General features: G+C 36.6%; 1 protein-coding gene across 3 annotated transcripts in view; it reads right to left on the bottom strand.

Annotated features, from left to right (window-relative positions):
* RAB27B (RAB27B, member RAS oncogene family) overlaps positions 1–26203 on the bottom strand; it is a 162542-nt gene that overhangs the window by 51600 nt on the left and 84739 nt on the right. Inside the window, exon 1 of one of the 3 annotated variants that reach the window (XM_059894594.1) lies at positions 13649–14174. The exons of 1 other annotated variant lie outside the window; for it this stretch is intronic. Coding sequence is in view for 1 of the 2 variants with exons in the window: in XM_059894593.1 (XP_059750576.1) it covers positions 12215–12216 (2 nt within the window). In the remaining variant the exon portion in view is untranslated. Of the gene's footprint in view, positions 1–12214; positions 12269–13648; positions 14175–26203 lie in introns of those variants that run through there. One more of the 3 variants, XM_059894593.1, reaches the window with a different exon arrangement.

Below are 26203 nucleotides of genomic sequence, written 5' to 3'. Positions count from 1 at the left end.
ATGCGGAATGTTCTCATGTTGATAATCTAATAATCAGAAATACTTTGATAGAGAGTGAGAGGCAGCCAGATGGTTGTATAAGGAATGTTCTTAAATGTAATAAAACATTTCCCAAACTTTTTCAAACAATAAACTGGAAAGAGTATTAACATGGGGATGGAGATGGGGTGGGGAAGAGAAGGAGGGAGAGAGAGAATAACTTTCCGTAAACCTGGTCAGTTAGACATATATTTACAAGTCAATTACTTAACACTATTTTATATAGGTTGGAAATTTCAAAAGTAATCATTACTAGATAATTATTCTTTAATTCTTTTAGAACATCGAGATACATTTTGTCATGCTTTCGTAAGCAGATCTTGAGGTTAAAAGTGTCATAAATTCAGACACAGCAGAGCTAGAAAAAAGCTATTGAGTAAAATAAAGAGAGTGGCAGTTAATTTGTTCTTAAATTCATACTGTTTGGGCATCAGTTATTAAAGCATGATATTAATGAGCCAAAATCAATAGATTCAATCACTTTAGTAATCTATTAGGTTTTTTTGTTCTATGGTACTAGAACACATTCCTAACTGAGCTATGACTTGTCATTTTTCACAAGGGGGGCTGGGAGAAAATATGGGTGAATAGAATTCTAGGTAAAGGAAATGCTTAAAGTGATTGTCCCACAGAAAGGGATAAATGGCATCCGCAACTAAGAGCTACAGGCATATTTAATACATCCTCCCAATTTAATAATAATAATAAACATAATTATATATAACATTATATTTCCCCGAAGTCCTTCCAGAGCTTAAATGTCATTATTAGCCAAAGCGAATCAGTGCTGACAGAATAGGAAGAAAATCATTACTCCTATCTTATGGCTACTACTCCTCCCTCTTTCCAGGTTCTCCTTAAGAGATGGCACTAGGTCTTGTGGATTTTCATGATCTCTTGCAGGCCAGTACTTCCCAATTACTATTACCAGCCTGACCTCTCCTAGGAGTTTTAGATTCCAGAAGCCATTTTCCTGAACAAATCCAGTTGAATCACTATAGGTACACAAATGCAGTATGTCTTCCTCCTTCACTGTGCTTCACCTTTTCTACACCTAATTTCAATTTGGGGGACCACTGTTCATTCATCTAATGCCTCCTTAAAACCAGCAGTTGCGACTATAAAAATTTCTCTTTTCTCCCAAAATCTAGTCAACGTCACTAGTTAATTATTTCCCTAATCTGACTTCTCCAACCTTACAATCGTTGAGCTAATTTCAGGCCATTTGTATTTCCCACTTCTAACTGATCTCTCTACAGTTTTAACCCCCTTAGATTTATCTTCCTCTTTATTACCACAATACTGCATTCAAACTCACTAACTTAAACTTTACCAGATTACACTCAAATTATCTGCTCATGTATCTACCTCACCAGATTCTAAGTTCTCCAAGGGCACAAGCTATGTCTTACCCATCTTTACAACCAAAGCACCAAATATGCTGCTGACACAAAAACAGCACTTAATGAATATTTCTAGTAAAAAATTCAGATATGTAAAAATTATACCAGAAATTAAGTTGCTATTATTAGTTTTAACATGGTGAGCAGATCTTTTTATTGTAATTAATGTTGTCAACTTTAATATAACTAACTTGACATTTTCTCTAAAGTTTATACGATGCAGGTAGAATTTGTGCTCTCCAAAGGATGTCAATAATTCTTGGATTTTTTATTTTCATGTTTTGTGTCAAGTGATGATGCACAATAACATGGTTATTGTAGAAAAGACTAATTAAAAGTAGTTTTCAGGTATTTCTTTAACCTTCCAATTTCAATTTCTACGCACTTTTAAAAACATGATTCCTGAGAAATAAGACAAATAAAAACGTTTCTGCTGGTTATAAAATATTATGATGAAACAGACATCTTTCTTTAAATATATAGCTAACATTTATGAATTTGAATTTTTCTTTTTCTCTTTTGAATTAGTTTTCTGTTCTCAAGGTGCCAAGCCTATCCCCATAGGTGTCTGCATTTTTACTATACTGATTTTAAGAATCAACATTACTACTCTAGAAAAACCGCACCATACCTCAGGTTTTTTTTTTCACGAAAATCACCCTAATCCAACACCTTCCAAGAACTAAAGGATAGGAAATGAGTTTCCGGTTCCCTGGGCCTCACACTTCAGTTGACTTAAAAAGTCAAAGTATACTTTGAAAGAGTGAAAACCGTAATGAGTCAGAACCATGAAAACCACATTTGATTAGCAAAGCTGTTGGGAACCAGAAAGAAGAACATTACAATTCAAAGGAAATTCATCTTCATAGCAACTCAGTTATTGTCATATAGTTGTTTTACAGAGAAAACCACACCATACAACTCAAAGACCTCCTCCCCAACTTGCGCCGGAAACAGATGCATGCCAGGCTTCCTTCAAGTCTGCAGAGCAAAGCAAGCCCACAGTTGGTGCAACTACCCCAGTTAGAGGACAAAACACATGTGGGACATGTGTCCCTACGTTCCATTTCTCACCTCACTCTCACCTTTATCTAAGTATACTCTTTGTGATCTTAAACAGAATGACTTCTCACCAAATGTGCAAACTCCTGGTTGGGGGAGAGGGCACCTCAATCGAGAAGCTATCCAGGATAGTCTCATCCACCAGAGGACAGAGAGCAGAAGCAAGAAAAACTACAATCCTGCAGCCTGTGGAACAAAAACCACATTCACAGAAAGACAGATAAGACGAAAAGGCAGGGGGCTATACACCAGATGAAGGAACAAGATAAAACCCCAGAAAAACAACTAAATGAAGTGGAGATAGGAAACCTTGCAGAAAAAGAATTCAGGATAATGATAGTGAACATGATCCTGGACCTCGAGTAAAGAATGGAAGCAAAGATCGAGGAGATGCAAGAAATGTTTAACAAGGATCTAGAAGAATTAAAGAACAAACAAACAGAGAAGAACAACACAATAAATGAAATGAAAAATACACTAGAAGGAATCAATAGCAGAATAACTGAGGCAGAAGAACGGATAAGTGACCTGGAAGACAGAATGGTGGAATTCACTGCTGCAGAACAGAAAAAAGAAAAAAGAATGAAAACAAATGAAGACAGCCTAAGAGACCTCTGGGACAACATTAAACACAACAACATTCGCATTATAGGGGTCCCAGAAGGACAAGACAGAGAGAAAGGACCCGAGAAAATATTTGAAGAGATTATAGTCAAAAACTTCCCTAACATGGGAAAGGAAATAGCCACCCAAGGCCAGGAAGTGCAGAGAGTCCCATACAGGATAAACCCAAGGAGAAACACACCGAGATACATAGTAATCAAAGTGGCAAAAATTAAAGACAAAGAAAAATTATTGAAAGCAGTAAGGGAAAAATGACAAATAACATACAAGGGAACTCCCATAAGGTTAACAGCTGATTTCTCAGCAGAAACTCTACAAGCCAGAAGGGAGTGGCATGGTATACTTAAAGTGATGAAAGGGAAGAAACTACAACCAAGATTACTCTACCCGGCAAGGATCTCATTCAGATTCGATGGAGAAATCAAAAGCTTTACAGACAAGCAAAAGCTAAGAAAATTCAGCACCACCAAAACAGCTTTACAACAAATGCTAAAGGAACTTCTCTAAGTGGGAAACACTAGAGAAGAAAAGGACCTACAAAAACAAACCCAAAACAATTAAGAAAATGGTAATAGGAGCATGCATATCGATAATTACTTTAAACGTGAATGGATTAAAACTCCAACCAAAAGACACACAAGACCCATCTATATGCTGTCTACAAGAGACCTACTTCAGACCTAGGGACACATTCAGATGGAAAGTGAGGGGATGGAAAAAGATATTCCATGCAAATGGAAATCAAAAGAAAGCTGGAGTAGCAATACTCATATCAGATAAAACAGACTTTAAAATAAAGAATGTTACAAGAGACAAGGAACGACACTACATAATGATCAAGGGATCAATCCAAGAAGAAGATATAACAATAGTAAATATATATGCACCCAATATAGGAACACCTCAATACATAAGGCAACTGCTAACAGCTATAAAACAGGAAATCGACAGTAACACAATAATAGTGGGGGATTTTAACACCTCACTTACACCAATGGACAGATCATCCAAACTGAAAATTAATAAGGAAACACAAGCCTTAAATGACACAATAGACCAGATAGATTTAACTGATATTTATAGGATATTCCATCCAAAAACAGCAGATTACACTTTCTTCTCAAGTGTGCACGGAACATTCTCCAGGATAGATCACATCTTGGCTCACAAATCAAGCCTCAGTAAATTTAAGAAAATTGAAATCATATCAAGTATCTTTTCTGACCACAACGCTATGAGATTAGAAATCAATTACAGGGAAAAAAAAAAAAAAACGTAAAAAAAAGAAACACACGGAGGCTAAACAATACGTTAATAATTAACCAAGAGATCACTGAAGAAATCAAAAAAGAGGGCTTCCCTGGTGGCGCAGTGGTTGAGAGTCTGCCTGCCAATGCAGGGGACACGGGTTCGAGCCCTGGTCTGGGAGGATCCCACATGCCACGGAGTGACTAGGCCCATGAGCCACAATTGCTGAGCCTCCGCGTCTGAAGCCTGTGCTCCGCAACAAGAGAGGCCGCAATAGTGAGAGGCCCGCGCACCGCGATGAAGAGTGGCCCCAGCTTGCCGCAGCTGGAGAAGGCCCTCACACAGAAACGAAGACCCAGCACAGCCATAAATAAATAAATAAATAAATAAATAAATAAATAAATAAATAAGGCATTAATTAAAAAAAAATCAAAGAAGAAATCAAAAAATACCTAGAGACAAATGACAATGAAAACACAACAATCCAAAACCTATGGGATGTGGCAAAAGCAGTTCTAAGAGGGAAGTTTATAGCTATACAAGCCTACCTCAAGAAACAAGAAAAATCTCAAATAAACAATCTAACCTTATGCATAAAGGAACTAGAGAAAGAACAAACAAAACCCAAAGTTTGCAGAAGGAAAGAAATCATAAAGATCAGAGCAGAAATAAATAAATAGAAACAAAGAAAACAATAGCAAAGATCAATAAAACCTAAAGCTTCTTCTTTGAGAAGATAAACAAAATTGATAAACCATTAGCCAGACTCATCAAGAAAAAGAGGAAGAGGACTCAAATCAATAAAGTTAGAAATGGAAAAGAAGTTACAACAGACACCGCAGAAATACAAAGCATTCTAAGAGACTACTACAAACAACTCTATGCCAATAAAATGGACAACCTGGAAGTAATGGACAAATTCTTAGAAAGGTATAACCTTCCAAGACTGACCCAGGAAGAAATAGAAAATATGAACAGACCAATCACAAGTAATGAAATTGAAACCGTGATTAAAAATCTCCCAACAAACAAAAGTCCAGGACCCGATGGCTTCACAGGTGAATTCTATCAAACATTTAGAGAAGAGCTAACACCCATCCTTCTCAAATTCTTCCAAAAAATTGCAGAGGAAGGAACACTCTCAAACTCATTCTATGAGGACAGCATCACTGTGATATCAAAACCAGACAAAGATACTACAAAAAAAGAAAATTACAGACCAATATCACTGATGAATATAGATGCAAAAATCCTCAACAAAATACTAGCAAACAGAATCCAACAACACATTTAAAGGATCATACACCATGATCAAGTGAGATTTATCCCAGGGATGCAAGGATTCTTCAATATACACAAATCAATCAATGTGATACACCATATTAACAAATTGAAGAATAAAAACCATATGATCATCTCAATAGATGCAGAAAAAGCTTTTGAAAAAATTTAAAACCCATTTATGATAAAAACTCTCCAGAAAGTGGGCATAGAGTGAACTTACCTCAACATAATAAAGGCCATATGTGACAAACCCACAGCAAACATCATTCTCAATGGTGAAAAACTGAAAGCATTTCCTCTAAGATCAGGAAGAAGGCAAGAATGTCCACTCTTGCCACTATTATTCAAAATAGTTTTGGAAGTCCTAGCCACGGCAATCAGAGAAGAAAAAGAAATAAAAGGAGTACAAATTGGAAAAGAAGAAGTAAAACTGTCACTGTTTGCAGATGACATGATACTATACATAGAGAACCCTAAAGATGCCAGCAGAAAACTACTAGAGTTAATCAATGAATTTGGTAAATTTGCAGGATACAAAATTAATACACAGAAATCTCTTGCATTCCTATACACTAATGATGAAAAATCTGATAGAGAAATTAAGGAAACACTCTCATTTACCATTGCAACAAAAAGAATAAAATATCTAGGAATAAACCTACCTAGGGAGACAAAAGACCTGTATGCAGAAAACTATAAGACACTGTTGAAAGAAATTAAAGATGATACCAACAGATGGAGAGATATACCATGTTCTTGGATTGGAAGAATCAATATTGTGAAAATGACTCTACTACCCAAAGCAATCTATAGATTCAATGCAATCCCTATCAAACTACCAGTGGCATTTTTTACAGAACTAGAACAAAAAATCTTAAAATCTGTATGGAGACACAAAAGACCCCGAATAGCCAAAGCAGTCCTGAGGGAAAAAAACGGAGCTGGAGGAATCAGACTCCCTGACTTCAGACTATACTACAAAGCTAAAGTAATCAAGACAATATGGTACTGGCACAAAAACAGAAATTTAGATCAATGGAACAGGATAGAAAGCCCAGAGATAAACCCACGCACCTCTGGTCAACTAATCCATGACAAAGGAGGCAAGGTTATCAATTGAGAAAAGACAGTCTCTTCAATAAGTGGTGCTGGGAAAACTGGACAGCTACATGTAAAAGAATGAAATTAGAACACTCCCTAACACCATACACAAAAATAAACTCAAAATGGATTAGAGACCTAAATGTAAGACCAGAAACCATGAAACTCTTAGAGGAAAACACAGGAAGAACACTCTTTGACGTAAATCACAGCAAGATCTTTTTTGACCCACCTCCTAGAGTAATGGAAATAAAAACAAAATAAACAAATGGGACCTAATGAAACTTAAAAGCTTTTGAAAAACAAGGGAAACTACAAACAAGAAAAAAAGACAATCCTCAGAATGGGAGAAAATATTTGCAAACGAATCAACGGACAAAGGATTAATCTCCAAAATATATAAACAGTTCATGCAGCTCAATATTAAAAAAACAAACAACCCAATCCAACAATGGGCAGAAGACCTAAATAGACATTTCTCCAAAGAGGATATACAGATGGCCAAGAAGCACATGAAAAGCTGCTCAACATCACTAATTATTAGAGAAATGCAAATCAAAACTACAATGAGGTATCACCTCACACCAGTTAAAATGGGCATCATCAGAAAATCCACAAACAACAAATGCTGGAGAGGGTGTGGAGAAAAGGGAACCCTCTTGCCTTGTTGGTGGGAATGTAAATTGATACAGCCACTATGGAGAACAGTATGGAAGTTCCTTAGAAAACTAAAAATAGAATTACCATATGACCCAGCATTCCCACTACTGGGCATATACCCAGAGAAAACCATAATTCAAAAAGACACATGCACCCCAATATTCAATGCAGCACTATTTACAATAGCCCGGTTATGGAAGCAACCTAAATACCCACCGACAGACGAATGGATAAAGAAAAAGTGGTACATATATACAATGGAATATTACTCAGCCATAAAAAGGAACGAAATTGGGTCATTTGTAGAGACATGGATGAATCTAGAGAATGTCATACAGAGTGAAGTAAGTCAGAAAGAGAAAAACAAATATCGCATATTAACGCATATATGTGGAAACTAGAAAAATGGTACAGATGAACCGGTTTGCAGGGCAGAAATTGAGACACAGATGTAGAGAACAAATGTATGGACACCAAGGGGGGAATGCAGTGGCGGGTGGGGGTGGTGATGTGATGAATTGGGAGATTGGGATTGACATGTATACACTGATGTGTATAAAATTGATGACTAATAAGAACCTGCTGTATAAAAAAATAAATTAAATTAAATTAAAAAAAAATACACACTACTATATATATAACCAACAAGGACCTACTGTATAGCACAGGCAGGTATACTCAATATCTTGTAATAACCTATAATGGAAAAGAATCTAAGAAAGAATATCTATCTATCTGTATATAAATATATATATATATATATATATATATATCACTTTGCTGTACACCTGAAACTAACAGCACTTTGTAAATCAACTATATTTTAATAAAAATTGAAAAAAAAATGTCCCCCAAAATAAATAAATAAAGAAGAGATCCAGGAGTCTACTAATGAGTTATACATTCCCCTTTTGTTTCCTTGGGTTTTCTAGTAGCTAAGTGCAAAATTATCACCTAACAAGGGGGATTTGGGGAAATTAAATAGGTCAATTTCAAAATGACTAGACCCTGATGATGGCCTAGTGTGGTCCTGAGAAAAAAGCAAACCCAAAGTTGTTCATTACACTTTATTGCTACCATGTAGTCTTCATCAACTAGCATCCTGTTTCTTTTTTTTTTTTAATTTTTAAATTTTTATACAATTTTTAAAGATTACTTTCCATTTACAGTTATTACAAAATATTGGCTATACTCCCCGTATTATGCAATACATCCTTGAGCCTGTCTTACACCTAATAGTTTGTACCTTCCACTGCCCCACCCTACCTTGCCTCTCCCCCCCCACTGGTAATCACTAGTTTGTTCTCTATATCTGTGAGTCTGCTTCTTTTTGTTATATTCACTAGTTTGTTGTACTTTTTAGATTCCATGTATAAGTGATACCATACAGTATTTACCTTTTTCTGACTTAGTTCACTTAGCGTAATGCCCTCCAAGTCCATCCATGTTGCTGCAAATGGCAAAATTTCATTCTTTTTTATGGCTGAGTAGCATTCCATTGTATGTGTGTGTGTGTATATATATATATATATATATATATATATATATATATATATACATTTATAATATATATATTTTATATTATATACCACATCTTCTTAGCAACCCATTTCTAACTTAAGATTAAAGAATAGATCTTTGTCATATCATGTCCTATTTATTTAAACCTGTTTCAGTATGTTTTTACCCCTCAGTTATTAATACCAGGATATTTTCACTAAAGTGACTTTTTCCTAAGATATGTTTTGCAGTGTTTGTTTTCTCTATTGTTTCTAATAGAAGCTTTCACTTCCAAACCCTCAGAAGCAGCCTTTGATAACTGGCATTGCCAACCTTGGAATGATTAAGATCAAAGGTTGAATTGGGGAGGGATAGGGGCAGAGACTGGGAGTAATAGTTTCCACATATTTACTTGTGGTATTCATCTTTAGTTCACACAAGAAATTAAGAAATTAGCAAATGAGGTGCATTGCTCCTGTGCTTCCCAGCATTTGGAAGAAAATTTTGGAAAATCCAAAGCCTAAGTCAGTCCAAGAAGGTGCCTTGGGTCAATATAAGGCAGCTCTTGATCTTGGAAAAGGTTTCTACTTTTTTTAAGCTCTAAGAGATGCTTTGTTTTTTGTTCCCTCTTTGAAAACTCTACTTTCGTTCTATATTTTTTAACATTTTGACATATCCAGAAACACTTATCAACAGTACATTTTGTTTATGAAAACAGTATATTTTGAATAATAGTCCATGAGAACTGAGTAACTCTTTGAAAGAACTTCTCAGGCTCTGAGGACCTTGCCTAAGTTAGATTGGACAAATATCATACAAACCCATTCTGCTTTTTCTAATTATTTTTGTTCTGGTGTATCCCTCAGGTCAGACTTAACACACAGTTTCATTTTTCTGAGAAAGTTAAGAAGAGAGCAACAAGAAAACAGATTGGGTTGACCCCAAGTTCACTATAATTGAAAATAAATTTATGGGCTACAGAAAGAAAACTAAAATAAAATCTTGTATTTTTTTCCTAAGCCTCTTAAAATGAAATTTTTCCTCTTTTATAGAGTTTATGTATTTCTCTTTTTCTCTGTGTATGTGTGTGTATATACTTACACATATATACCTCTATATCTATGAATATTGATACTCACACACATAAAAACATCTATAACTCTGAATATCTATCTATCTAACTAACTAAATGGGTAATAGGTACATAAATGAAAGAGAGGAAAGAAACAAGGAAAAAAAGGAAGGTAAGGAACTAAATATGAAGTAAGAGTTGTAGGTTACCCAGGTCTAGAGCTAGACAACAGGGATATTAAAATAATCAATCTATTGCTTTTATTTTACACAGGAGAAAATCATGCCTTAAGGAGGCTGAATGCCATACCCATAGCTATACTACTCAGCACTAGTAGAATTTGATTAATGATGGGCTTCTTAAAGGTTTGATTTAAATCCCACCAATTTTTGATATCTATATCTGCCTTCTCTAAAATTTCTCCCAGATTATGTGAGTGAGTCTTGATGTCCTTTTTACCTACTAAAAAAATGTTGTTCCTGCATTTCTGGATATTAGCCATTTGGTTTGTATGGCAGCTACAACTTACTTTACTTTGATATTATTTTTTACAACTGTATTAACTAAACTTTCACTATTATCTCTTAATTTGTGATCTAGAATATCTATCAAATACCAAACAAATTGTGCCCTTTCTTGTGTTTGTAGGATCACAGTTTTGGAAGAGGGGTTGAAGGTCACTTAGTTCCTCTTCTCGGTACAAACCATCTCTACAATGAATAAGTCATGGAGTGGACTTCTTAGTCTTCTCAGATCTTATCGAGCCTTTGCAATGACTTCCCACTTCTCTCCAGCCTCACCTTGTGCCCCTCTCCAGCCCCTGCTTTCTACTCTCTAAACTCTTCTTTTCAATAGACAATATCTAAATGATAGTCTTCTTCTTTCACTCCGAATAAAAATCAAAAGCCAACGTGTTCACTTTCAAAAGCCTTCTGTGACCTGCCCCATTATCGCCCCACCCCCAGACATACAGACAGGCTTCTTTGCTGCTCCTGGAAGATGCCAGGCAAACCTCTGCTTGTTGTTCCTTCAGTCTAGACAGCTCTTCCTCCCCGTAACCACAAGGTACACTGCCTGGCTTCCTTCAGAGCAACCTTCAAATGTCACCTTCTCAGTGAGACTTTCCCTGGGCACCTGATCTAAAATTTCAACACTCCCTGGGCCATGCCGCTGCCACTTTCTGTGTGCTTCCTCTGCTTTATATTCTCTCCTTAGCGCTTATCTCTGATGTAGCATGGATCCAACTTGCTCATCTCGTTTATTCTCTAAAGTAAAAGGCAAGCTCTCTGGGGTCAGGCATTTTGGTCCACTTGGTCCACCTCTGTCCACACACAGCCCAGAATAGGGCTTGACACTATTAATAAATATTTGTTGAATAAATGAACAAGAAACTTAAGTTCTTTTCCTCACTGCATTCAGCAGTTGTTTAGTTAGAAAATACAACTTATTGAAGATTTTTTGGCTATGTGTTAAACAGCATTTTATTCTCATTACTGATAATCCAGACAAGTTTCCTTCATTTAAGGAGGGCCTATGAGAGAAGGTTAATATTTAAAGAATATGAATAATGCAAACGGTGTGAAACAAATTAAGTAATACTCTGAACTCCACTTATGGGGTTTACAATAGGTTTTTATTATGCTTTGTGGTGTTGCTACTTCCTACTACTATATAATAAATAACAGCTCCATACTACATCTAATAATGAGTGAAAAATCGTTCCCTTTTAGCCGCCAGCTCCAGAAAGTGGCATACCCTTCACGGGAAACCCCTGGTTTGTCCTGTTTTTACTGTAATTGTTTTCCTGTCTCTCAACACTGCAAAAACTTGCTTAAGAGCTGAACTGTTGGTTAACCTACCTCGATGAATCAACTCAGGCAACTGGATTAATTACGAGCTGAGCTTTATGTGAATAGTTGGTCTATGTTTCATGCTCTCCTGACCTGAAAGACCAAAAAAAAACTAACCAGAAATGTCCCAGGCTGAGGGTGGGAAAAGAGCAGATTTCTGTTCTGAACCACCTGGGGCTTTGGATGACTTCCACCTTTCCAGAATTACAGCTAAATAAATGAAAAGCAATTCAGAAACCAGTAGATAATTTAATATAAGATGGTGCACCAAGGAGCTGAGCAAATCAATTATATTAGGGTTACCCTCCCTGTAAGGTCGTCAAAGAGTCCTGTTCCAGAAACGGCCTAGGAGGGAGTTGTGGTTTGCTTACATTTGACAGATTCCCTTTATTCCTTCTTGGCATCTTTGAGAACAGGCCCATCCAGTTTCATCTGCAATGTTTTGTTCTCCTTTCTAAAGCAAAGATGGTAACATTTTATGGGAGGCCATTGTCGGTTCTTAAGCAGAAAAGGCTTATTAATATTAAACTATCTGCCAAGATTACCTTGTTTTGGTCATTCCTGAGAATCCCTTCTTGCCTTCAAGAAGGACTGATTCCCTCTGGGTAGAGGATTATGATAGGAAACTGTGAAAATTAAGTATTTAGGGGGAACAGCACAAGGCAAGTATGGCTCTCACTTCATACTACAATTTGGACTTCATAGTAGCTTAAAAATTCAATAAACTTAAATTCCTGAGGCTATAATGCTGAAGTTAACTTTTCTGTTAACTTTCCAAGTTTAGAACTCTATACCCATGCATATAAAAAAGATATATTTATACTATTACCGTGAATGTAACTCAATTTTAAGAACAGTACACATTTTTCTTTGAAACAGACTAAATCAAAATTCATAGCTATTATTACGTTCAATAATAATTTTGTTGCTAAGAACTCTGAAACCACATGTTATTAACTTGGGCTTAATTTAGTAATGTGCCATATACACAACCGGAATCTTATATACTCTTCATTTTAGGTCTTGAAATAAAAAGCAGTACCCATATTACAAGCGTGATGACTTTGACCAAACTCAGCCTTTTCCTAGGAACACAGCCTCTAGCTTTTGTTTAGGGACATTTCACCTGCTTTAGTAGTTTTCAGATAATGAGATAATGTATTGAGTGGAAAACTCTTGGAAGCTAATTTATTGTGACCAGTTGAACAAACACACATGTACACACCCTCTAGGACTGCAACACCCGGATCACAATTCAGAAGGAACACGGGGGAAAAAAAAAAAAAATTGGCAGGCAGACATTACTCTTGATGTCTCTCTCTGAGGCTATTTCACCTACGGACGGACATAGAAATGTCCTATCGCTTGCCTGGCTTGCCTCACGAAATGACTTCTCCTTCAATGAAACTCTAAACACATTATGATGATGAATTGTTTTTTGGTTTTTTGTTTGTTTGTTTTTGGGGTTTTTTGGAGATACAGATGGAAGGAAATTGGCATTGCTGTGCTAGGTTCTTCTGTAATCCGAACCAGCTGTTGGATAGGCAAGGGCCAAAGTAAAGAAAGACAACCAGCTAGTTTTTTGATGACGTCCGCGTACCCGTCATGTCTGCACCTGGATCTCGGTGGAAGCCGCCCGCCTACTGCGCTCACACCCAAAACCACGCTCCAGACCCGGCTCCCTCGCCGCGAGCCCGCGGCTCCTCATCCCTGTCTCACTCCCTTTCCGCAGGCGAGCCGCCCAGCAAACCCCGAATTGGTGGGAACACATTCCAGCAATAACAGCCCGGCTTCCCCAAACTCACCAGCCTGCGAAGTTTCCTCGGCGGCAGGAGGTGTCAGGTTTCAGAGGTTTCCTGCCCCTTTCCCAAGCCTTTGGACTCCTGGAGTCCGACACCAGCAACGACCCGAGATCTGCCTTCCAGGGCGACAGTCCTGGGGACAGCTCCTATTTTTCCAACCTGTGGCGCTGGATCGGTCCAACGCCGGCCGGTTCCCAGCCCCTGCCAGTCACGACTGCAAGTGGCAGGACTTGTAGCACCACCCCTGAGTCCGCGGAGACCAGGGATCTGGAAGGTTTGTGTGAGAAGAAGGCGTGTCTCCCGGTCCTAACGCGGACGTGCGGAGCGCACCTCAGGCTAATCTTGGTGGTGACTCAAAGGCGCTCGGCTTCTGGTTCACTTCTCTTCACTGCAGGGCTCCAAGCCCTAGCAGGCAGCTCATTTTTAGTCCTTTATTTTTGCGTGTTTTCTTTGATTTCTCTTTTTCATAGAGCCCTGGGCACTGGGAGAACTGCTTCCAATGCATTGCATTTCTCTCCTCCCAGGAGATGTCTCATTAACTAGAGAGAAAGCAAGGAACTGCTAGTGGAAAGCAAACAAAGGCTTCCGGAAGTAAAAGGGCTTAGAAGGAAACCCGTGTTTTAAAAGTTAGGATCTGTTAATATGAATACATTAATCAGTATGCACCGCCCTAATCTTTGCCTCCTAAAGTCATTTCAGAGATACGAAGGTTAGTAAATAGGGGTCATGTCTATGAGATCAGAAGAAATCAGGAGCACATACATTCACTGAACAAATCTTTATTAAGTACCTACTATGTGGCCGACCCTGTTCTAGACACTTTGGATTCATCTGTCCACAATCAAGGTCCTGGCTGGTTCTCTTGAGGTCACATTTCAGACAGACTCTGACATCCCTGATGTACAGACTGATGGTAACAGTAAGAATCCAAGGTTGAAGGCATATAATAGCAACTGATTTTTTCCACTGTGAAGAAAATCAAAAAGTTCCAAATATGTTGCTTGCATTCATGTTGGTAAACGATGAAGTGACTGCTAAAATGTTAATTGTTTGACCCAGTTCTGACAAGGTGCCTTAGAGACAATCTGAGAGGCACTGACATCAGCTATGGACCATCTCCTGGAGAAGTGCTGTGGGAGGGGTGTGAAAAGAAAGAACCTAAAACCAAAACCAAATGCAAATAAACAAACAATAGCAAAGCAGTGGAGAAGAGGAGTGTTGGAGACATTTGGTTTCACAGGAATCTGTCTATTCTACTAGGAAAATATGGGAGAAGTTCTATTTTCTGTGCCTCAATGTTCTTATCTTGAAAATGGGGATAATAATATGTCTTTCTTCATAGGGTTATTGTGAGTAAATGAGTTCATATCAGCAAAGTGCATAGAACAGCACCTGGCACAGTAAAGTATATATGTTGGCTATACTTATTATTTTGGTAGCACTTATCTACTCCATTCCTCCAAAGTAAGGCCCGATTCATAAAAATTATTCTGATCTACTGTGAAAAATTACTGGAGGTTTGGGTTGTAGATTTTCAAAATACATATGCTGGGAATATACATTTATAGTGAATCTATTTTGCACCATCAGCAATATTTTTATTGCTGTGTGTATCTATGGGGCCTGAGAGAGATAAAAGAAATACATAAACAACTTTGACTTTATTCCTTTTTTTTTTTTTCTTCCTTCCTCTTCCAAATCTTTATTTATTTATTTATTTATCTATGGCTGCGTTGGGTCCCCATTTCTGTGCGAGGGTTGTCTCCAGTTGCAGCAAGCGGGGGCCACTCCTCATCGTGGTGCGCGGGCCTCTCACTATCGCGGCCTCTCTTGTTGCGGAGCACAGGCTCCAGACGCGCAGGCTCAGCAGTTGTGGCTCATGGGCCCAGTTGCTCCGCGGGATGTGGGATCCTCCCAGACCAGGGCCCAAACCCGTGTCCCCCGCACCAGCAGGCAGACTCTCAACCACTGCGCCACCAGGGAAGCCCTATTCCTCTTTTTATAGCACATTAATTTAAAATGATTCTCTGTACACGATATAAAATGGTAATGTGTATTCTTCACCTAGTTTATGTGTTCACTTACATTAATCCTAGTAGCTATTATTTCCCATACTCCACAGCTTTTATAATGCCATTGTCCATAGATCATCTCATTTGATTTTCACAATATTGCTTTGAAAGGGGCAAGGCGTCTATTATTTTTTATTGTCCCCATTTTTAAGAATGAAGAAAGTGAGGTTGACGAAGTCCCAGCAATGTGCCGAGAATCACAAAGGTCCATGAATGTAGAACTCAGGTCTGCTGGTCTGGAAGGCAGAGCTCACAGTGGTCAGGACACCGTGCTGCCTCCCTTCTGTTTATGGACAAAGTTCCTGTTGGGATAAAGTCTAACACACACGTTTATCGTCTGCTCTCTTTGTCACCCTTCCCTTCCCCGGATAAGTAAGTGTGTCAGCTGCCTCGTAAGGTTAACTCTTGCAGGGACAACTCTCCTGGAGTCACCTGCCACAGAAATCCTGTGTTTCTGGTTCCAAGGCTCAGAGGTACGGGTGTTACATGGTGATGTTATTCAGCTGCTGGAGAGGGTGGAACTTTTCCTTCCCTGTGGGCAGAGGGTTCCAAGGAGGAGATGGCAGTGGGAGAATATGAGCAAAATGATTCTTGGCCACTTTGACCAGAGATAGAGCAGAATAAAAGACCCTGGAAAACCATGAAAACAAGGTGACAGCATCCTGTGTTGTAATAAAAAGTAAATGTCTTTCTGCACCTGGAGTTTACATAGCACAAATTTGATAGACGTAATTTCTGTCAATAGTTTTATCACTGAATAAACACAGCACTGAGGTAAACGGATATATAAATGTACATGGGTGACTTCTAGTTAAAAATGGTAAATTGATCACATGTGTTTCATCTCCCCTTCCCCAAACTCCTCTGACACAAGAATAAATACATTTTTATATGTTATGAAACCATAAAGACAAATAAAAGGGAGAAGAGAAATCAAGAGACAAAATAAACTGCATTGGATGATTTGGAAAAACCTAAGTCAGATGGAGGCTGGGTAACTGATCTGGAAGAGGATGAGTTGGACACTGCATGCCTGTAGGAGGGCTGATGGATGAGAAGCATTAATTCCCTGTGTAACCTGGGAGGCTCACGCCTAGGAGGCAGAAATACCACCAGAGAAGGAGGCCAGCTGGTGGGGTGAACACAGGGGTTTGGTTAGACGTCTGTATTCAGGATGCTTGGACCCAATGTTCCCTTCCCCACTGTCGTGCAATCAACCAACCATAAGTCCCTCCATCTGCTCAACCCAGCCTCCAGGAGACTGGAGGTTTATTTTCTGGAGAAAGTAAACTAGAGTAAATTGTGGTTTAGCAAGATGAACTGAACACGTGCATTTTTACTCTGCTCCTATAGAAAATGAATTAAAAAGAAATGTACCTTCAAGACAGTAAAAAAGGGCTTCCCTGGTGGCGCAGTGGTTGAGAGTCTGCCTCCCAATGCGGCGGACACCGGTTCGAGCCCTGGGCTGGGAAGATCCCACATGCCACGGAGCGAGTAGGCCCGTGAGCCACAGCTACTGAGCCTGCGCGTCTGGAGCCTGTGCTCCGCAACAAGAGAGGCCACGATAGTGAGAGGCCCGGGCACCGCGATGAAGAGTGACCCCCGGCTTGCCGCAACTAGAGAAAGCCCTTGCACAGAAACGAAGACCCAACACAGCCATAAATAAATAAATAAATAAATAAATAAATAAAATTTAAAAAAAAATGTTGGCTAAAACTCTGGACCACAAAATGAACTGGAAATAGCTCCCTTTGCCATTAGGTACTCCCCAAACCTGTTATGCACGGACTTGCTCAATTTCCAATACTTTAAAAAAAACACACAAAAACCTCTCGAAATTGAAAATATACTAAAAATTTTACAAATTTGAAAGATGGGTTATAAGATGAAATGTCCAGGAAAATAAATTTTTTAGTTAAATAATTAAACACACCAAGACATATCATTCTGAAATAATAGAAGCCCAGGAATAAGGAGAAGAGCAAAAGACATCTTCCAGGAACATAAAGCAGATCACATACAAAGGAAAAGAAGAAAAATTTCATTGCATATCTTGATGCTATGTATACAATAGGTAACTAATGAGAACCTACTGTATAGCACAGGGAACTCTACTCAGTGCTCTGTGGTGACCTAAATGGGAAGGAAATCCGGAAAAGAGGGGATATATGTATACGTATAGCTGATTCACTTTGCTGTACAGTATAAACTAACACACTATTGTAAAGCAACTATACTCCAATAATAGAAAAAAAGGTGACAGTGGCAAAAATAAAAATAAATTAAAAAATAAACCAAAAAAAAAGAGCAATGCATCCAGAAGATTCTTTAAATGCCTTCACAATTTATAAATGAAATTATTTTGAAATGAGAATTGTGTACCCATACAAAATGTCAACCAAGTGTGATTAAAGATATTTTTAGACATATAAGGATTCAAAAATGTATTTCCTTTACTGTTTCTAAGGAAATGTCCCCCAACCAACTTATAAATCAAGAAAGAGGAAGAGATGGAACCCAGGAAATGAAGGTCCAACACAGGAGACAGTGAAGTGAATTCTCCAGAATAACAGGACTAGAGAGAAGCAGAAGGCTGGATTGCAGAGGGAAAGTCTCCAGAAAAAAAAAAAAGAAAAAGAAAATAATTACTTAATGTACATGTACATTTGAAAAATCTTTGATAACGTCCGTGTAGTGGAGACTGGAAGTGCTCATCCGATTCCACATTCTCTTTTTCCTGTGCACCCCACTGGCTTTCAATCCTTAGCCCTTTGCCAGTAAGAAGGCATGTAACTGAGTTCCAACCAATGGTGTGTGCACAGCAGTGACATACACCACTTCCAGGCCATTCCCATAAAATGACCTATGACATCCTCCATGCTTTCCTTCTTTCCTTATTAGCATCCAGACACAAAGACTAAGTGAAGACCTCTGAGGCACTAGAAGACATTAAAGTTCTGAGATGAAAGATATTTGTGGCTCTGAATGATTTTGTGGCATAGAAACCCTAACTGCCACACGTCGGGCTGTGATACGAGCGAGAAATAAACTTACACTGAGATAAGCCACTGAGATTTTTAGGAGTTGTTTGTTAAAGCAGTTAGACTATTCTTTTTTTTTTTTCTTTTTGGCTGTGCTGCGCGGCATGTGGGATCTTAGTTCCCAGGCCATGGGTGAAACCATGCCCCCTGCAGTGGAAGCATGGGGTCTTAACCACTGGACAACCAGAGAAGTCCCGCAGTTAGACTATTCTGATTGTTTCCGTTTGAAAGATCATTTGGGAGCATTTATGAAAAATTTACAGTAGGTACAAAGTATACTAAACAAATTGAAAAAATGATATTAATAACTCCAGGAAAAACAAAAGGTTATGAGAAAAGAAACAATAATAATATAGCACTTCGTTCAAATGTGAATATAATCAGAATAACGGTAACACTGACAAGAGAGTAACCATAAACTACAACATAACTGCATATGGAGGGTGGGCATAGGGAAAGACGGTATATGTATGTGCAAGACAATTAAATTCTCAACTATTATAACATAGTCAATAAACAATGTGTGAAATTGCTAAATAAAGAAATAGTAGGATAAGCAAACCATTTAGAAATACACATGTAAGTATTACAATAAAAATCCACTAAAAGAGTCAAATGTTTTCCTGTCGGGATTGAAACTGGGACTTAAGAGGAAATCTGTGCTAGTTTTTAAGAATTTGAACACCCTTTTTTTGAACACTATGAGATGTTTTACCTTAATAAAAATAATATTAGTTTTAAAATATACATAGGAAAACAAAAGATCTGTGTTCAATAGAGAAAACATTACAATTTATTATTAAAGTATTTGCATATTTTTTGCATAATAACCTATGAGCAATGGAGAAAGTGAATTTAGGGTGCAGACTGAAGATAGATTTGAGAGGTTTGCACAGTCATTTATTCACTCAACAAACGTTTATTAAGTAACATGTGCCTGATACTTGGGGATATCAGGCACGGGGGGGGATAAAGTGGAGAACATGAAGGAAAAACATAAGGTACTCTGGGAAAATAAGCATGTTAAAGCCTTAAAGAACAACTACATTTGGTTTCTTCTCTCTTGTCCTAGGTGACATGAGCCACTGACTTAACTTTTAGGGTAAGATATTGCCTTTCATCCTTCAAAATACTCTTAAAAATTGCCATCTTGTCTCTCGAGTTGAACCCCACACTGATGAGATCAGAGGTTTGCTAACTCACCCCACTCCTGGGATTGCAGTGAAAGCTTTGCCAGGTAGTCACACAAGGATTGGCTTCCACCCTCTGCTGATTTGCAGTTCATACAATGTCGTCTAATCACAAATAAAAATCAACCCCTTCCCAGCTTGAGGAAACCCCACAGCATGGCTCAAAATCACAAGCCTGGTCTCCCAGGTCATGCTAGTTTTCCTAACTACTTTTAAAGATATAACGTCAAGGAATATATATGCTTAAGTGAAGTTTTACTGGCAAATTACTTTAAATGTGTAGCATATCAAGACCTATTTTAGGCATCGAAGTGGACCTGTTCACATAATTATATGTACATCATCTATTCTATGGTGAGGTCTTAACTTCCCCACTTCTAATTTCATTTTGACTCAGTTTCTTAAAATGTGAAATGGACATACACTGGAACCTTATATGGAAATTATGTAACTTAGGCTAATTCTCTCTTTTTATGTTAAAGGAACATTCTGTAGAAAAGGAACAAATGGTTTCATGAGTAATGCTTGCATCTAGACAAAAAACAAAAAAATGCTATAATTATGGACAAAATTACAATTATAAAACTTAAATCAATTTATCAAATTGATTAAGGAGAAATAAATTCATATTAATAAAATTAATAATTTTATTATTAATTAAAATAATAATTAATTCATATTAATAAATTCATATCATAAAAACTAAGCATTCTTTTCTATAATGTAGAAAAGAATGTAATGACAATATATATACATACACATAAATATAGTCATATATCTACATATATAATTGCATGTGTGAACATAAGTATAGTCCTTTACAAGCTCATGCAAAGTATATACGTATATATGCTTAATGCTAGCTTTATAGTGAGCTACAAAATAAAATGTCATATGAGCCTACTGTATAAGTGTAAACAACTGTATGGTGATTCCTTCATTTTCCCAAAATATGTTATCAAAAAACAGTGTTCTTCCTCACAACTTTTGCTACTTTTTAACTGCAAACACTTCAGATTGTGATGCCATACACTTAGGAATAATTAAATCTGTCTTACATTCTTTTGTCTGCCTTTTAACAAATTATCAGGTAATTTGTCCACGCATCCAAACTAACACTGATTGATGTAATTTCAGGCAAATATGTCTTTTTCCTAAAATACTTTTTTGATCAAATTAAAGTTCTTTCATGAATGTTCCATTATAAGAGATCTATAATGACATCCATATAAGATAAACATCTCTTTTTTAAGGTATAATTTGGGAAATGATGTTCATTATGTTTGATCATATATGATATTAAAAGATAATTTGCAAAAATAACAATTAGCAAATGAAGATTTGGTGATAGCCAAGAATCCCATGCTAACTGATTACTTTTTAAAACTATATTTTTAAGAAATAGTAAGACTGTCTTACTAAACAATCTTACATTATAATTACATGAAATATCATCTAATTTATTTTTGTAATCAGTATGGTAAAAGTTTATATACCCATAATAATTTTTATTATATTTCTAACATATATTTAAATGTCCTATTTCCAAAATAACATGAAAATTTTAAGTACCATAGCCATATATTACTTCCTGAAATATGCATCACTGCCATAACCACTAAGTAGGTTCCCATTCTGTGGAATTTTTAGCTACATATTTTATTACTACTGTAGATTGAAGGAATGGAAGAAAATCTCTGTGTACTTCATATAAAATATATATTTCATTAGAACTATTCAACTTATTTTAAATAAATTATAAATAATTTATTTTTATAGTCATATATTTAGTGTGAGTCTCGGGAAAGAAGACTCTCTTTACCAGTTTTAAAAGAACTGGTAAAAGAACACATGATCAGAATGAAGATACAACAGCTAATAAGAACTTCTCACTTTCTTGCATTTCTCCACCTGTAAAATGTGGTAAATATTAGTAATCTTCTTGGTATATGGCATTCAAACCCCTTTTTTGTTTGTGAGGTCTTCTCCAATTCATGTCTTGGTGAGAGTCCCCTATAAAAGCCAAAGGGGTCGGATACTCATGACAGGGGTGGCAGTATGCAGAGTCTGGATGCAATAGCATTGAGTGGTTCCCATGGTGGTGTTCTAATTACATGATCGAATGCTTTTAGGCTTATAACTCTAGTTCTATGCCAGCATGCCCTGGAGCGGGGACAATGAAATATCAAACCTGGGAAAAGCAATGTTACAACTTGCTTTGATTTAGAACAAGAATTCTAAATCAAAAAGCTTGACATTCACTCCATAGTTAGCCAAAAGACATTTGTGATGATTCGTCTTTGATCTTACATGTTAGAAACAGGGATTTAAAATAATTTGTTCTGTTCATAAAAATTTCATGTCTGACACCAGTATAGGTGTCCAAAGAATGAATGTTTGTTGAATGAGTCAATAAATAAATGAATCTGTTCACTACCTTGACATCCTTAGCTAGGAATTTTTCAAAAAAAAAAAAAAAGCCGTTGTGGGGGAGTGGGGTAGAGAAGAGTCTCTTGTCCATCTGTCCTTTGTATTTCATCAAGTCTTACTTTTCATAACTGAAATATTAAGAGTTGGAAAAATTGATTTGTGAAAATGATTCAAGGAACTCTATATCGGACTCTCAAAGTAAACGTTATTTGAAATAAAAGGGTTCATAGCAAATTAAGGAAACTCCTTGAGGCATCATGATACAAATGTGTACATTTTTTTTCAATGAAAATTAGAAAGAGAGACTTTGACTCTCTCATTTCAGTTATTATGACCTTATGTCACAACTAAAGGTAAACATATTGGCAACTCCCTCTCCTACTATTTAACGTTAAGATAAATAAATCACAGAAATGCCTTGGCTATTGCTGGGAACCCTCAGCCTTGACTCATTCCATCAGTGACAAAACTGGATCTGTAACAATCAGAAATGCACGGCCCAACTTGCATTTAATGATCTAAGATCTTTTAACATTGGTCATCACAGTTTGGAATCTGCTTTCTACAACTAATGGCAAGTGATTGCAAGTTTTCTAATCTCTTCTTCCTCCTTGAGACTATCACTGTAAAGACACAAATATTATCCTTCAAGCTTCTCTGTTTTAAAGTTAGGAATTAAATTAAAATGAAATGTTTGCTTAAATAATTCATTCAATTATTAATAACCACCCAATAAGTTAGAGAAAAAATTTAGTATATAGCTCCACATATGGTCATTCCTCAGTTGTTTGGGGATAACTATATTTACAGATTGAAAAATAGCACAAATAAAGCCTTTTGATAACACTGGAAATTTGTAAAGTATGTCAAAGTTGAATACAATTCCTGACCCCATAACTCCATGACCCCATGATTCACGTAGTTCCAACTATTATTGTATGTAAGTTATTTTTGATTTGACATTGGCTTTTTGCTTTCAATTTGGTCCTAGGGGACCATAAAGCATTTGTAGTCCCTTAATCCCCTCCTAGGACTCTTGCTGGCACAAATGACGGTTTTTAGCTAAGACATGTAACTACCAAATCTGTTTCTCCACAGTAACTCTAAAAGGGCTTGCTACTTACACCTCTGCATGTTGTAATAGTGCTTTGCACTATTAATAGAAACCATAAATAGTTTCATTTATACGGCTGAATTTGTGTTTTCACAAAAACAATTAAATTATAGTCAATAAACCAGTTGAAGAAAGCAAAGGATTATATATTCAAATTTAATAAATACAAACACTAAGACAAAAATTTTTTTGTATTTAAAAAGACAAGATTTACTTAGCTGATAAATTAAAAATACTAAGTAGAATATCAAATTCCCTGACGATGTCCCAGAAGTCAAGCATTTATGTGCTTTAACCTTGAAAACTGAAATTCATATTTTTGGATTCCATTGGCTAGAATAATTATCTCATCTATTTATTTACTGATCCTCAAAATAAAACCCTTTAGTCTCCACTTTGTCTTTTTAGGGGTCCCTGTTTAATGCATGTTTCTTCATTCAATTAATGTCTACCTATAATTTTAAAATTGCATTGTTTGACTGAATAGCTCTCATGATTATTGTGCTACTGGTAAGAGGGGAAGGTTTGAGTTTTAACAAATACTTTTGTTCAACAGTTCCTATTAAATTTCTTTCTTTGAAATGTTGTAATTTTTTAACAATTTGGTAGGTGGTAGTAAATTAAGTATAATATGGTTTGTTCTAGGACCCATGTAATAATCATAACTATTTTCTTGAGTCCTCAGTGTTGTTTTTGACCATTAAAAAAGTTTTCATATTTCCTGAAAATATGAAGCATTCTATTGTATACTTTAGCTTAATTGATTTATCCATTAAATTAAAACTATAACGTCCTTTTATAACTAAAGAGTTCCTAGTTCTAGACTGATTAATTTTCCTAAAGCCATAGCTTAGCACAGATTTTATACACTGTGACTAATCTATAATCGAAAATTTAGACTGTATTTTTTAAAGTTATCATTTTAACCCCCAAAAGGTAACTGCTGCTGATGTATCCATTAGCACATAAATATTTTTAAATGAATAGTAATTTACACAATGAAATTCTGCAGTATACTGGGCATAAGAATGTTGTTACTAATTGTACCTCTCATATGTGACTGCCCAATTCCAATGGTTCTTAACTTATTTAGAATAAGTTTCATGAAGTTCTTCAGTGACAACTAAACCTTGATCAGCATAAAGGATCACGGGGGATCCTTTGACAATAACATCAGACTTAGGATGGATATGCTATGTCCTTTCTGCATAAAAATGGTGCTATTAACCCTTCAAACCTCCTTTACAGTTTATTAGTACTAAACTGTCAAGTCCTATGCCCCAAATGCTTTGCTTATGGTTAGTTTGGATTTGATACCTACTTTATTTTTTTCACTTATTTGTGTCTGTTTATACCCAAATTTGTTTTAGAAAGATGATAGTTTTTTATAACTGCATTAAATCCAGTAAGAAAAATAAAATTGAAATCAATAACCTAATAGAAAAATGGGTAATAAAGTTGAAAAGGCACTTTACAAAAAGAGAAAATCCAGATATCCAGTAAGCATGAAAAGTTGCTCACCCTCATTAGTCATCAGAGAAATACAAATTAAACCATAATGAAATACAACTATGCATCTACTAGGATGAATAAAACAAAATACCAGGTGTTGGTGAGGGCGTGAAGCAAATGAAATGTTTATTTACTGCTAGTGGGAGTGTAAATTGGTTTGACTATTTTGGAAAACTGAACTTGAGCAGAGATATGGCTCATTTTAAATATATGATTTGTAGAATTTTGTAGTATGTTCACCAGAAGTCTTTTACAAGAGCTATTTGTAGTAGCTGCAAACTGAAAACAACCTAAATGTCCATTAATAATAAGATAAAAATTAAACTTAGGTGTATTCATAAAATGGAATATTACACATCAGTGGGGATAAAGTATTTCTACCTGTGACATTAGCGAATTGCACAGGCATAATACTGAATGAGAAAATCCAGACACTAAACCATATGCTCTATAGGATTTCATATACATAAACTTCAAAGTCAGGCAAAATTAATCAATACTGTTAGCAGTCAAGACAGTGATTATCTTGTCGGGTTTGGGGGTACTGACCGAGAAGAGACAGGAGAGGGATTCTGGTGATGTTCTATTTCTTCATTTGTGTGCTGGTTACACAGACGCATTTGTTCTGTGAAGTTTACTCAGGCTCATATGTACAATTTGTACACATTTCTGCATGCATTTTGTTCAGCCATAAAATTATCTTAAAATATAAATTAACAGCAAGTGAAAATTGAAATCAGATTAAGGTGAAAAAGAGAATATGGACGGATGAAGTCAGAAGTTAGACTAGGATAGAAAAATACCTTCTCTAACATTTGTTATATTTGTTAGAGACCATGAAGTTAATATCATTCATTATGTCCATAAAAAAACAAATGTGTTGCTCAAGAGACACCTGCCCATTCATAGAATTTAGATCTCTGCTCCCATGCTTGTAAAGAGGAGTCATCCTATGTAATGAGCTACGACTTCTGGAACTTTCTGATAGTAAAATACCATAATGAATTGTGTGGGATGATTTCTTAAAATGGCCATTAGTGTAGAAGCATGGTATTAATAGTAGATTTTCATTCAGTAAAAGTAAGTAAGTAGTTCTTTGGGCAAATGAGGGGCTCACAAAATGGCGTTCTTTGCAGGTTTAATCTAATTGAGGAATTGATTTTGAGAGTACGGAATTGATAGACTGTATCCTCAGTGCA

Source organism: Balaenoptera ricei, chromosome 14 (genome assembly GCF_028023285.1).
Source record: "Balaenoptera ricei isolate mBalRic1 chromosome 14, mBalRic1.hap2, whole genome shotgun sequence".
Lineage (NCBI taxonomy): Eukaryota > Metazoa > Chordata > Mammalia > Artiodactyla > Balaenopteridae > Balaenoptera > Balaenoptera ricei.
The sequence above is the reverse complement of the archived record's forward strand: the minus strand, read 5'-3'. Positions and strand labels throughout refer to the sequence as shown.